Below are 14,358 nucleotides of genomic sequence, written 5' to 3' on the forward strand. Positions count from 1 at the left end.
TTATTTAACTTTATAATACAGCACTATTCAAAACGTTATCAATTATATTCATATAAATACATAAGTTAATAAGTAATTGGATTTATTTAGGGCCATGATCAATTAATGAATACACTTTATTTATCATGTATTTATAGATCATGAAGATGGATCCTGATCGTGGTGGTAGCTGATCGTTTACTATGATCACAAGACACATATTCTACCATTCCTGACAATAACTCCTCAATTCATTTGTCATTGCTGCTCCCTTCATCTCTATCAAACATTTTCTTATGTGTAAATACTTTAAACATGGTTACAGGCAGCTTCTTCCAATTAATGTTAATGTTAACTGTTATTTTGTTGATGTGCTCAGTAACATGCACCATCTAACTACCATCTTTGGTAGTTTTACTCTAGTTGAGGGTTAAGAACCGAGGATGTTGCACCTTGTTCAGATCTATGAGACAAACTGTGATTTGTGAATATGAGACAGAACAAATACATTTTGACTGATTGATATTTAAGTAATACTTTTAAACAGGCTCACAAGCCCTTTATCTGTTTCTACTGGCTGATGTGAACTTGAGTGATGGTGAAGAAAACACCACAGGACCTTCCCTGCATAATCACACAGGGAACATATCCACACAACACTCCATATAAAATGACTGGCCATAAAACATCTTGTGCAACATTTGTTTTCTTAATTCTTTAATTACATGAATATAAACAAGGAATCATATTTTTCTCTTTCAAACAATTGAGGTGCAAAGTGTAGATTCATCGGTAATAAAGATGACACAAGAAAAGGCACAGAAGGCAAAGACATTAAATCTTAAATTATATCACTTTGTGGTGGAGGGGAGGGGGGGCAGTCCATCACTCTTTTTGGCTATGGTCAATCCCAGCTAACACTGGGCGAGAGGCAGAAACATCCTGTACACATCAGATCATAAAGAGATATAGTTTCAGTCTCATAAAACTCTGACTTAAAAAATGCATAATCTGACCTCAGTCTGTTCTGATGCTGTAAAGCTGCATCTCCCCAACATTAAATCCTGATGACCCCCACGCCACCATGCACACATGCGCACACACGTGCACAAACTGGAAATGAAGTGTCTTTTGAGGAATGTGATTAAACTCAGCGAGTGTGTGATGTGTTTTTCATCTCGTTTGCTTTTAATAATCCAGTATTTTTCACTCACTCTTTTTTTAAGCAGCTTCTCCTGAAGCTTAACAAGCGTCACATATCCATCCTGTCGGATCAACTATCACCAAATAAAGGCACCAACAACACAAGGTCATTCAAGGATATTGAATCAAGGCAGAGTTTCTACTGGCCTATAGATAAATAAACAGGGGGAATCTCAGAGTGTCCGTGGCACCACCCTGTTTGAAATGTCCTTCGAGTTAATGAAGGGGCCCTTCAAAGGTTTAAAGGCAAACAGTTCCATAAGGAATTAGGCGTGGACAGTCCTGTCTCGCTGCTCTGAGCTGCAGCTGCGATGAAGACCGAAACCTTCATTTGTGGTTTGATTTCCATTTGTTGTCCTCGTACAAAAGAGCCTGGAGTCAAGAGACGAAAAGACACAAGTGAATAAAGATAAATTCAGCTCCAAACGGACATCAAACCGCAGCTGTCGGAGATAAAGAGCTTCTCCTTTCTGCTATTTTCATTCTCTTTTTGTGAACAGGATGAACAGCCACAGTAAAATCAAGTAATTTATTTTAACCTTCAATCCATGAACATTTTCAAAGCCGAGAGTTTCTTTCATGGGTTCAACCTGTGGACCGGCTCTGCTGCTGTTGAAGACTGACTTTACAGTAAATGACTGATTCACACAGACACTGATGTTAATATCTAATTCATCAGCCATCATCAATCTGTCCCATGAATTCACTCAGTCTGTATGGATGTTAATGAACCAGTGTTTTCAGCATCAATTAATCATACGAATTTGATAGAAGACAGTTTGATGATTATGGATTGTGATATGACTATATAAATGAAATTATTCTTTTTTTATATGTAGGTGTGGATGACAGATTGTAAATAAACGATGGACGACACGATAGCCCACCAAAGCCGTTAGCTGACTCTACTACTGGTGATAAACCCCACCTCCTCCATGTTAGCAGATGAAGTAAACAATGAATAAATTCTTCTCAAAATCTCAAAAACGTGCTGAGAAATGATTGACAGCTGATTGGTCGTATTAGACCTTAACACAACGGCTTCATCACCCGATCGATACTACACAGCCCCTTGTGCTGATGATGTCATACAATCCGATACACCTACCTGACCCATCACGTGTTAATCTGTCAATCAACTGTCTGTGTGCCTGCTCTTGTTTCTCACCAAAGGTCTCAACTCCCTCCCCTTAGGCCCTTTATACTGGCTTAAGTCATCATCTATGTAACTTCCTCAGTCCACAGGTGTGTTACAGATGTGCGTTGTGTCACCTTGCTCTCCAGCACTCGGCTGCGTGTCATGCTGTCGAGCTCCTCCAGAGTTTCGGCTACGGGTCCGTTGAGGGTCTCAGGAAGCAAGAGGCCGAGGTAGCCTGCAGAGAGGCCGCTGAGACAGAACAGAGTGAAGGGCATGGAAGTGTGGATGGCCCGCTGCAACACACACACACACACAAAATATCAATAATGTAGATTTCTTTGCGTCACAAAAACATCATTACACATTCATATCACATGAACTATACTAAAAACATAAAGGAGTTACTGTTGAGCTTTAATTTTAAGGAAACAATGAAAATATGTGAAATTATAGTTTTAAATCTAATCTCTAATTTACACTCCCAAGTCTGCTCATGAGATACATATAAATAAATACAAGTGGACAACTGGATGACACCGCACAAGCAGTTTTTTCTGTTGTTTTAAAATTTTATCACCATTTACTTCCCCTCGACATAGTTGTGAGTCGGTAAGGAGTGAGTTCTTGATGGCGCTTGTAACGTGCAGCAGAAGGAAAAGTGAAAAAAAAAAACGAAGATAAATCAAGTATTGCATGGTGAAAAAGTGCAACCTACCCTTAGAAGACACAGAAGAAGATGTCAAGAGAGTTTGTGGAGATAAGAGCTGACACAAGGATGATGTTTATAAAAGCATGTGATCTCCGCAGTGAAGTTAATAATCCCTTCCTGTCTCTGTCTGCTTCACCCGGCTGCTCCACCTCTCACCTGAATAGTGCAGAAACCAGCTTGTTTGTTGCTTATGTCTGAAACACAAACTCTTTTTCTGATTTTACCTGCTGGTCAGGTCTTAAAACATCTATGGAGGAGGAGTTTATGACCTACACTACACCCAGCCACCAGGGGGCAATTGAGACACAGATTTTTTGTTTAATCTGTTTCTCACACACACACACACACACCCACACACTTACCATGGACGGAACAAAAGGTGCTAGAATTCCTCCAACTCTGCACGACATTGAACACACCCCCAAACCAGCGTTCCTGAAACACACACGATTACAATATAAAACAGTGAAAACTCTTTTAGATCAAAACTTTATTAAAATCCTCGCTACAGAGTTAACGCTCGCTACAACATGCAGTTCACCTGATAACTGTTGGGTAGAGCTCCGACGTGTAGATGTAGGCGATGTTGAACGCAGCGCTGACCATCAGTTTCCCCAGAAGTGCCAACGACGTGACGCTCAGCAACGTCCCTGCAGACACAAGATAAAAAAACGTTTCAGCTTCGCCATCACTGAAAACAGTCAAATATCAAAACATCCGAATTCAGACTGTTGCTTCCCACCACGACCGCTGCATCACTCTCACCTGTGTTTTCAGGGATGAACGTGGTGCAGAGGCAGGCGGTACCGGCCAGACACAGGAAACCAGCCATGCTTTTTCTCCTCCCAGCCCTGTACAACACAAAACTCAGGAATGAACTGATACTCTTCACACACGTGTGTTTTGTATGTGTTTGTGTGTCTCACCAGTGTTTGTTGATGAAGTATATACAGAGCGGGTATGCAGGCAGCTCCACCAAACCGTACATGGCCACATTAACGTAACGGTTACCAGAGGTTTGACTGGCCCCAAGAGTCAGACCATAGTACACCAGACTGCACGCATACCTGCAAAACACACACACTTTAATTTAACTTAATTGCAATAAATTCATTCCTGTATTTTAAGAAGTCAAATAGTTATTTTTAGATAGAGAACTCACCAGATCAATTCGTCTGTATTAAAATGACCTTCACACAAAATACGTAGACACAAATATTTACAATTTGATCTTCAGGAAACATTCATTTCTTTATCATAAGATTTAGAGAATTAACAGAACCTGAAGATGTAGTTGTAGTAATAGTAATACTACAGTAGCTGCAGAACAAGCAGAAATGACTGAATCTGTGGTAGGAGCAGGATTTGAACCAGCAACCATCAACAAGTGGTACACTCACCAGACATACATGAGCACCATGGTCCTCATTCGCAGGACCGGATGGAGGACCAGTTGCAAGACACCCGTGCCCGTCTTGCCATGGTTAGCAGCTTTAGCGGTGCCGACTCGCTTCAGCACCAGGTGGTTGGCAGAGTTACCGTTTCTCAGCGCCATGTAGCGCAGAACCTCCAATCAGAAGACAGCACAGTTACAGACAGAGACGAGTGAACACCAGAGCAGCTTCTGACTTCATTTAATGATGTATCCATTTATTAACCATGACATTTCAGAGTAATAGTGTTTTTTGGAATATTATTAACTCCACGAAATTGAAGATTACTGCTCCATGATTCCTCTCCATGACAATATTTATAAATATGTTTCAGATGGACATTGTGTATGAAACTTTGGTTTTCTTTCTCAAACATTATTTGTCATTTAGATTTTCCACTGAGGTCAAATCTTAAAAAACAAGAAGCATGTTTTTGACCACTCATTTAACTCTGTTGTTGAACTGGAGATGAAAAAAAATGAATAAACTGACACTAGGTCAACTCAAGAACAACATCTGTATTAAAACATTCACCTCTTCAGCTCGCTCTGTCTGACCCTGACAAAACAGCCAACGAGGAGACTCTGGAAGAGTTCTGGAGATGACAAGAGAGGAAATATAATTTTACCCACATAGTTTAATTTTTTGAAAATTGTGACAGACTTAATCTTAGAAACTTCCATTAACTTTAATTAAAGTTAGTTTGCACAAGGTCTGCCTCAATATTACGTTAAGAACACAAGATTCGTACCTGAGGTACATTAACTTCATTTTTGTACAACGGGAGGAAGTGGATATGTGCTCTATATTTAGAAGTCATGATATGTTATTTGTAGAAATAGACAATAGAAACCCATGGTAAATGATAAATACACCTTGTTCTGTGAGTTCCAAAAACCAACCCCCACTCTGTTGTATTTGTTTTGGTTTGCTGTGGATGCAGACAGAGACTTGACTCTGAGGGTAAACACTCACACGGACAAAAGGAAGAACAGGACGCCAAGCGAGTTGGCTGCCGTGGCGAGACTCCTCCACGGCCGGATGAAGTATCCCAGAGCTCCGAATAGAGCAATACCGATCGCAAAAGTCATACTGGTCAATGTCCCTGAAGAAACAAAGAAGTGAGAACAGGGTCATTTAAGCTGCTTTCAGATATTCCGTATTTTCTCTGGAGGAGATATTCGCCTCCGGATTTTACCTGGAGGTCATATCTGAAAACGGCTTTAGTGTCCGATGCTACAAATCCATCCCACCCACAAAAACCTGAACTTCACCTGATGAACAAACAATTTCACTGCCAATAATTTAACAGCAGGTCTAAACCAAGTCAGCTTAGAAAACGGTGAATGACAATGTCTCCGTTGTGTCGTCTTGCCTGTCATGGCCCAGTAGGACTTGCCCACGTACTCCTGAGTGAGGACGAAGCTGACCAGGCCGATGCCGCCGTTCATCAGTCCCACCAGAAGACGGGACAAGGCGAAGACCTCGTAGTTGGGGGCTGACGCCGTCATGTAGCCAAAGACCACCTCAAAAAACAGACCTGGGAGGGAGAGAGACGATCATTATGGATTTATGGGAGAACTGAATGAGTAAGTGATATGGCGGAATTATTTTAATGGCACAAAGCAAAAATATATTCAAATATTCTGTGAATTAACTGTTTAAAAGCCCAGTAAAGTTATTTTTTTCAGAATTTTCCAGAAAGAGATAATTTCCACTGTTCCCAGTACAAACAGTGCCCGTCTATCAATGCTCTCTGGTGTCCCTCACCTGTCAAGTAGACCGGTCTCCTCCCGATCTTGTCGGAGAGCGGCCCAAAGACGATGTTTCCCACCAAAAGGCCGGCGAAGAACAGCGATCCAGCGAGACTGACCTTATAGGCCTGCTGCTTGACCAGAAACCACTGAGGAGCGACAAGGGACAGACACACAAACCAATTTTGTTTCTGTACATTTAAGATGCAGAGATCTAAACGAGCAGACACGAGGAATCCAGAGGCGTCGGGTCAGTAAGAGCGACTGTGAATGTTATCTCCTTCACCTCGGTCACGATGGAGTCGATGTCCTCAGTGAAGGTGACTTGTTGGTGCAGCTCCTGGTGTCCGGCCGCGGCGTCGTCCTGCTGCTCGATGTGGTACTCGGGTGTAGAACCAACCAGAACAATCAGCATGGCCTGAAACGCCATGTACACCTGAAACACACAGAACACAACTGTAACACACACACTGTGAATAGAGATGGACGACATGACGGCTCACTAACAGTGAAGGCAAATCATCTTGATCACCCCCTGGTGGCTGGCTGCAGAATAAACCCCACCTCCTCCATGTTAGCAAACAGGACAGGCACCAAACTAAAAGAAAATCAGAGTAGACGTTAAATAAATGTTTTTTCAAAGATGGTTTCTGTCACTTAAAGTAGTTCTCATCAAACTGATGTTTGTTCAAACGTCCATGTGTAATGATTGACATGAAATTAAAATGAACACTATCTCAAATCGGAACAGGAACTCGGAAAGTCCCAAACACATCATCACTTAATAACCAATTAACATAATTTTACATTCCACTCGAATTAGAATCTTTTAATGTGAACTTCCCTTCAAACTGTTTGTTCAACTCTCACAAGCTCCTACCAGCACATTTGATCCAGCACAGACATTTTTAAGGATTAAGTGCACCTTTCACATCCTTTATCTGCACGTCACATCTGATCCTTTTCTATGCCCTGAGTTATTAAGTAAATATTATAAAGAGTCGTCTAGTTGGAGTTTCAACATGTCGATCACAACGTCCATGTTTTAAACACATCCTCTACCCTCCTGCCAATTAGAACCCTTCTCAATCATGTTTCTATTAAAACTCAGTATTCCAACACATCAGCGACTGCACCGACCTTGTTTAATGTTGACTTTTAATCTTTAGTGTATCTTTCTTTTAAATTCTACGTGTCTGAGTTTCTGTATTATTTATTATTATTGATGAAATCTAAAGCTTTGAAACTAACTGAAGAGGCTTTGAGCAGCTCCTTCCCTCAGGCTGGTTTCTCAGAGTTTTGGATCAACAGGTTTTTAAAGTCATGTGATATAATGTAGAAGTTAAAAACATGTTGATGAGTTCAAACAAGAGGAATGAAGAAAATGTTATTAATGTGTTTGTAGGAACTTCAGTCAACTAGTTTAGTGACGTTTAATCAGTTAACGGGATTGGCTTAACCTCACTGCGTACAATGACAAACCTCATTTACCGATGTGGACACTGACATTAAACGTCACACTGGAGACAACACACAGCGAAGGGCAAAACATCTACGACATATATGAATAAAGAGGCTGTCAGGATTAATTCGGCATATGTTTGACGCCCATGTGGGCTACTTCCTTTCATAAATGTGCAAATTGTTGAGATGTTACGCAGATGCTCGTCAAGGCAGGAGTCCGGGGCGGAGCTGTTGTTTTAGCCAACATGCTGTGCTAGAATAAGACTTAAATGGTTTTAACTCGTGTTTAAATGTTTCTGCTATCGGCCGAATTCACTATTAGCTCACATACATTACTATTGTACATTATATTATGGGTTGAGTTATTTTAAAGCTAGAGGATAAGTAAGTTAAATCTATTCTTGAACGTTATTTGAATGAGGTCTGGTGTTATCAACCCTGTAAGGACGCACTTGTGGCGCTAGCTTAACTTCACAAAAGTGTCCGAAGTTCAATTCATTAATATAAGTTGAATATAAAGTTGAATGGCTCCGGTGAAACATGAACCAGCAGTAGAACCTTAGAGCCACGTCGTTCTGCCGCATCCAACATGGACTCCTCTTCTTTTTCTTCTTCTTTTATAAAAAACAACAACAGTTCGAGCTTCACTGACCTGAGTCACGACCAGAACCGCCACCGCCCGTTTCTGGTACGGCCCGAACTCCCCGACCACCAGGAAGGCTGCGTCCACGTCCATCCCCGGGCCTCCGGTACCGGGAGATAAAGTTCATTACCGATGGAACGTAGGAGGGTTACCTCCGTGTATTTCCGGGTTCGTTTCCCTCCTGAATCCCACGAGTTCAAGTGAAATAAACACTACACTTTATACTTTGAACAAAATAAATTTTATTTCAAGGCACACAACTCCACAGCGTCAAACATTTAAAATGTGAGAAACTATCAATAACAAAGACAAAATGGAGGTTTTCATAACAGATTTCCATTTTGCAAAGAGAGGAAGTTGTTTTTCACAGCAGACAGGGATTAACTTTAAATACACAGAAGCAGTCAGTGCATAAAACATGGTGATAGTTAGAGTATGACTTGGTTGTGGAATTTAAACACACACATGCGTCTTAATGTTTCACATTGACCCTGTACGTGCATATTGTGGGGAAAATAATCAGAAAAATGATTCTGACACACAACAAGCTGCGTTTAAAAAAATACATTAAATTATTCTGCCTTGATCGAAGGATAAAAAATTATAAAATGAAGAAACATTAGTTAACAACATACATAAGATTGCATATAATGAGCCAGGAACTATTATCACCTTCTGTTTACATGGTTTAGTCAGTTGTGCAGCGGTAATGAAGATGATTTACTCAGGTGTACAACTCTGAAGTACTTATTCCAGTTTCCATCTCAATAATACTTCATCAAGAAATGATTTAGGAAGTTATATTAGTACTTGCGTTTACATGGACACTAAAAAATTGACTATTGGCCTTTTTCAGAATAAGAAAATATGAATATTATGTTGACACACATTGCTAATAGAATATTCCCTTCATAATCCTGGTGACTTGTTACACTGATGATGTCACATGTCAACATTAAGTCCACTATGTCATTCGTCTGACATTCCCACTAGAATTTTAGAACTCCAAACTGGAATTATTTAATGCCCGATTCTGTCATTTAACCTTCTGAGAGTTTAATGTCTGGTTTTAACAAATTTTACAATGCTCTATGTTTTTTAATCTTGTTTACACTCAAATCCAGGACACATGTTGTCATCAGTTGGTAACTGTTGCATGTCCATGGCAAAAAATGCTGTGAAACCTCCAATGGGACATTATAATGAGATAAGCACATAAACACAATGAGACTAAAGTCAGAATACTCCATAGTTCTTAGTTTGATAATTGATTAGTCTGAGTATGATCTCATTCAGGCTCAATTCATCAGAACATGCCCTTTACATGCAGTGCCTTATTCAGATTGTCTTATTCTGGTTAATGTCAGATTATTGGTGTCCATGGAAACGTGTCTGCTAAGATATTAATTCACAGGCTAAGTTGAAGCATGTGATGTCATTAAAATTAACTCTACCCCACACATCAACATTTCAATTCAAAGTAAAAGGTACTTTTGTTACTTTAAAGCCCTCATCACCCAAAGCTCTCGAACCTCCTCATCTTTCCAAGTTGACGTCTTCGTCTTCTACCTGTACGGCTCTTCCTCTGAAGAAGGTTCAGGCCCTGAATCTGCAGAGAACAATTTCTTGATGGCTTCTCGGTTCCAAACTCCAGCTCCAATCAAGACCCCAGCTAAGACGGAGGAGGTGATAACTGCAGCCAGCCCACCTGGAGAGAAATATCCCGCGCCCTCCAAGTATATTGGGTTATCAAGAGGGTCGCTCTCCTCTTCGCTGACAGAGTTCTTCATCATGCACGAGATATGTTTTACACCCTTCGTCTTCTCGTCATTGGAGATGATGTAGTCCATGCTCTGCTGCTCCGGCTCCCACTCACCTGAGTCCTTCCTCCAGCTGTAGGTGAGGGGATGAGTCCCGGCGGGGTCTCCCTGACAGGTGAGGGTACATTCTTGGGATGTGGGGTCGCATGACGGGGTCCTCACCACCACTTTAGGCTTGGTCACCCTCTTGATCACTTTAGCCGTGTACACTTGACTCTGCTGCTGGTTGTTGATCTCCACTCTGTATTCTCCCCCGTCGCTTTGCTTGGCGTTGTTGACGGTCAGTTGTGCGGTGCTCTGGTTCAGTTCGGTCCGTCCTTTAAACGAGCCGAAGAACTCAATGTCATTAATATTCACCCACTCCAGCACCAGGTTCCCGTTGACCTGCCACACGACGCTGGTGATGACAGATCCTTGCCTCGGAGGAGTCAGGACCAGGGGTTTTCCCTCCTCGAAGTACAGTGAACCTTGGCCAAGCGCGGAGCTCGTGAGGGCGGCGAGCAGCAGCACCGTGACGGGCCCGGAACTCGAGTGTCCATCCATGTCCGCGACTCGGAACCGGAGTGTCTCTAACTTCATTTATGCCTCAGAGCCCTTCTCCGCCCATTGGCCGACAGTGTGGCCTCCTGTCTGATTGGGTCTGGTGAGTATCATGATGAGCCAATCAGAAGAACGGTCAACAACGACCTGGGCTGACTGATGAGGCCAATGCGGAGCCAAGGCAACAAGCCAGGCACGTACGGGATTTATTAAACCGACATGAACCGGTCCACACAGCAAAGAGCAGCGTTAGAGTTCATGAGGAAGAATCATTTGAACTGAGACAGGAGACTGTGTGTGTTTGGAGAATAAGCTCCACCACGTTAGATATCTAATGTTATGTAAAGTTGTTTCACTTGCCATCCCATTTGACTTGACTACGTTATTATTAGTAACTTCAGTATTAATGTCATATTAGATTATTGTACAATAACGTCAGTGCAGCTGCTGCAGTGGGAAACTGGTTGAGCTGAACTTTGTTATTGTGGCTGTAATGTAAACTTGAATTCAAACAGTTTACATTTGTACCACAAAGATTATTATTCTGCAGAAACAGATTTACTCTGATCAACTGAAACATGAATATTTAAATTTACATATTTATTTTAAGAGCAGCTGTTTAAAGCAGCATTACGTCTCCTAAAGCTCTTTATTCAAAGTATTGGTGAGTTGTTGTAACGTGTTACAGTGTAAACTAAACTTGTCTGCTACATTCAGTTTTTACATTGTTAATCTTAGGCAGACTTCCCTGAATTATGGTATAAGTGGACATGCAGAATAATTTATTTTTGGGTCGAATATAAATAAATTATAGGAAGTGTAACTTTACTAAAATAGACAGTCACATAGTGAACCTGAGGCTGATGTCCACCAACTATTTCGGTAGCTGAAGTTACATTTTTTTCATTTTTGAAGTTGAAGCTGAACCTGAAGTGAATTGATAATGATCTGACGAGCTTTGAAGTAATACACTTTTATTTTTACCATGTAAAAGTCTGTTAAGGAGTTAACCTGGCACATGTATGACTTAACATATGTGTATTTGTGATGAATATTCCTCTAGGTGACTCAGACAGCCTGCATCTGTGGATGTCCAACATGAGACACAACTGTGGAGTGAGTCATCACTTCAACATTGACTCCAGGTATAGACCTGTTTTCAAAACTTACAAACAATCAAAGCAAAGAATTGCACATAATACATAATGCGTTGAATTATATATGCAATACTTTTAATGTGGAAGAACTCCATACTGTACATTCATTGTCTTGGTAGTGCACTGTTTAAACCAAAACCATATTCAAATACATAGTTGAATATCCACAGAAAATAAAGATACAAACTGTCCTGGAAATTATTGAATCTAACTGTCCACTTCTGAAATTTAAGAGATCCTCCTGTCCTGACAGCTATGCTGAAAGTTCAGTTGGATTGACCTGAAAAAACATCATTATATAAATTCTACTTAATGTTTGCATTTGCCTGATATCAGGAAATGTTAGTTAGTTTGAGCCAAAATGCCCTTGTGACTACTTGATGTTCTGCCCAGTGTCTAAATACACTCAGGAGAGAGAGGGGCATTGGCCCCTTCTCTGACAAAGTCTGACCACTGGACACGTCCCGCCTGCATGATATCGAAAAGACGTGGAACTCTTGAGCTGTGCATAAAGGCTGGCACTTCTCACTCACCACTTGTCAGATCCTTGATACCTGCAGTGGTGTTGAGGATTCTGTCCAGCTCGGCCAAGTGTTTGCTCAGTAACTCTGTTTGTGTTCAAATCTATTCACTGTAAATTGTTTCTTGACCATTAATTAAATACTTTGATATCATTGAATTGATCACTCAGTCTGATGGTTTATTTCCTCACCAGGGAATTCAATACAAATTCCCACCACACAAACTTTGTTCATGAGTAACACTTCCTCTACAATAATGCCATACTTTTATGTTCCCTGTCATTTTATCAGGGACTGACGAGCCTGAAGGACACAGCTGTGCTGACCATGTTCTGTCTCTTATGGCAAAGAAGAAAAATAAAACACTTTGTATATATCTAAAGTGTATCAAGTCATAAAGTAAAAGATAATCATTGTTCTGATGGGTTAGGGTTTCATTTTTTTTTAACCAACCATAATGAATATAGAAATGAACTCTATTATCCCTGACACTTAGCAATGACTGCCAACTCTAAACAGTTTTGAGCGAGCTTTAGTTAAGGGAGGAAAACATCAAGTGTTGTGCAGATGAAGCTAGTGCAGGTCGTGCTCATGTTGACCAGCCTGAAGCTGCCGATCTCCACCATGTTGCTGCTGAGGACATGAGCTGCTGCAGTTCTTCATGTAAGGAAAAGAAGAAACTCCCTATAAGAAATGTTTTATGTTGTGCATGTTCCAGCCAAGACTGGTTCTTACAGTTTATTCTGTGCTCAGCAGGTGGAAGCACCACAGATTCAGATAGAACCGATGTACTGGGGTCTGGGTTTGTACCCTTATGGCTGAATGCACATATTGTAAATCTCTTTGGATAAAAGAGTCAGCTAAATGAAATGTAATGTACTGAAAGAAATAAAACATCGTACAAATAGTTAAATGTCTTTCTACTCTTTCAAGTCACAACCCAAAACCATCTCTGTAGTAATGTTGTTAATTTGGTTCAATATGCTCATTAGACGTTTTAAATTAACGGTAACTTATAACAATTACATATTAAAAACCACTTGAGGCATGTAAGCACGTGATCATGACAGTAGATAAAGCAATAGGTTTTGCTGTATAGTTAAAAAATTACTGACCTTCTAGTGAGTTCGTTGTAAAGACTGCGACAATCCAGAAGCAACATCACCGCAGCGTCAGCCTAGCTCCTGAGCCTGAGCTAACCAGGTAACATTGAGCTCTGCGTGCGTGGCTCAGCTGTCAGTCTTCACTCAGGTTCCTCCTCTTTGCTCATTTATTGGTTAGCCAGTAACTAGGAGGAGTCAGAACCGGCAAGAGGGCGCCAGGTGAACGCCCACTGCGAGCCTCATTGTCACTTTTCAGAAACAAACGGGTGACGTCACGGACACTATGTCCACATATATACACAGTCTATGGTTGCTTCCCACCATGACAGCTGCATCACTCTCACCTGAGTTTTCAGGGATGAACATGGTGCAGAGGCAGGTGGTCTAAACCAAGACAGCGTAGAAAACGGAGAATGACAATTTTTCTGTGGTGTCGTCTTGACTGTCGTGGCCCAGTAGGACTTGCCCACGTACTCCTGAGTGAGGACGAAGCAGACCAGGCCGATGCCGCCGTTCATCAGTCCCACCAGAAGACGGGACACGGCGAAGATCTTGTAGTTTGGGGCTAACGCCGTCATGTAACAAAAGACCACCTCAAACAACAGACCTGGGAGGGAGAGAGACGATCATTATGGATTCATGGGAAAACTGAATGAATAAGTGATTAGGCTGAATTATCCTAATGGCACAAACCAATGATCCCTTACAGCTCCAGGTAAACACACACTTTCTTTTCAGGCTACGAATTAAATCTATATAAACCACAACTCTTCTGAAAAGATATCAATAGGGTTTCTACAGATTCAACCAATGTAGTGAAAAACTTTTTTAAATAACAAAGATAATACCTGTTACACAACAAAGAAAAAGAAAAAAAAGGTCTCCTGCAGCGTA

General features: G+C 41.1%; 1 protein-coding gene across 5 annotated transcripts; it reads right to left on the reverse strand.

Moving 5' to 3' along the window:
* Positions 1–679: 679 nt before the first annotated feature.
* On the reverse strand, positions 680–8,471 carry slc22a15 (solute carrier family 22 member 15). Of its 5 annotated transcripts, none has more exons than XM_053436876.1 (14): positions 8,333–8,465; positions 6,749–6,814; positions 6,503–6,652; positions 6,233–6,365; positions 5,838–6,002; positions 5,438–5,567; positions 4,997–5,057; positions 4,430–4,596; positions 3,956–4,096; positions 3,795–3,880; positions 3,571–3,679; positions 3,392–3,464; positions 2,455–2,613; positions 680–1,554 (listed from the first exon to the last, which is right to left on the reverse strand). In XM_053436876.1, the coding sequence occupies exons 3-14, from the start codon at positions 6,644–6,646 to the stop codon at positions 1,510–1,512; spliced, it is 1,413 nt and encodes a 470-aa protein (XP_053292851.1). In that variant the 5' UTR covers positions 6,647–6,652; positions 6,749–6,814; positions 8,333–8,465; the 3' UTR covers positions 680–1,509. The 5 variants fall into 5 exon arrangements, 4 of the variants coding, with proteins under 4 accessions (XP_053292851.1, XP_053292850.1, XP_053292849.1 ...); XM_053436875.1 differs by having other exon boundaries at positions 6,724–6,814; XM_053436874.1 differs by lacking the exon at positions 6,749–6,814 and having other exon boundaries at positions 8,333–8,471.
* Between the last annotated feature and the right edge of the window lie 5,887 nt (positions 8,472–14,358).

Source organism: Pleuronectes platessa, chromosome 12 (assembly GCF_947347685.1).
Source record: "Pleuronectes platessa chromosome 12, fPlePla1.1, whole genome shotgun sequence".
Taxonomy (NCBI): Eukaryota; Metazoa; Chordata; class Actinopteri; order Pleuronectiformes; family Pleuronectidae; genus Pleuronectes; species Pleuronectes platessa.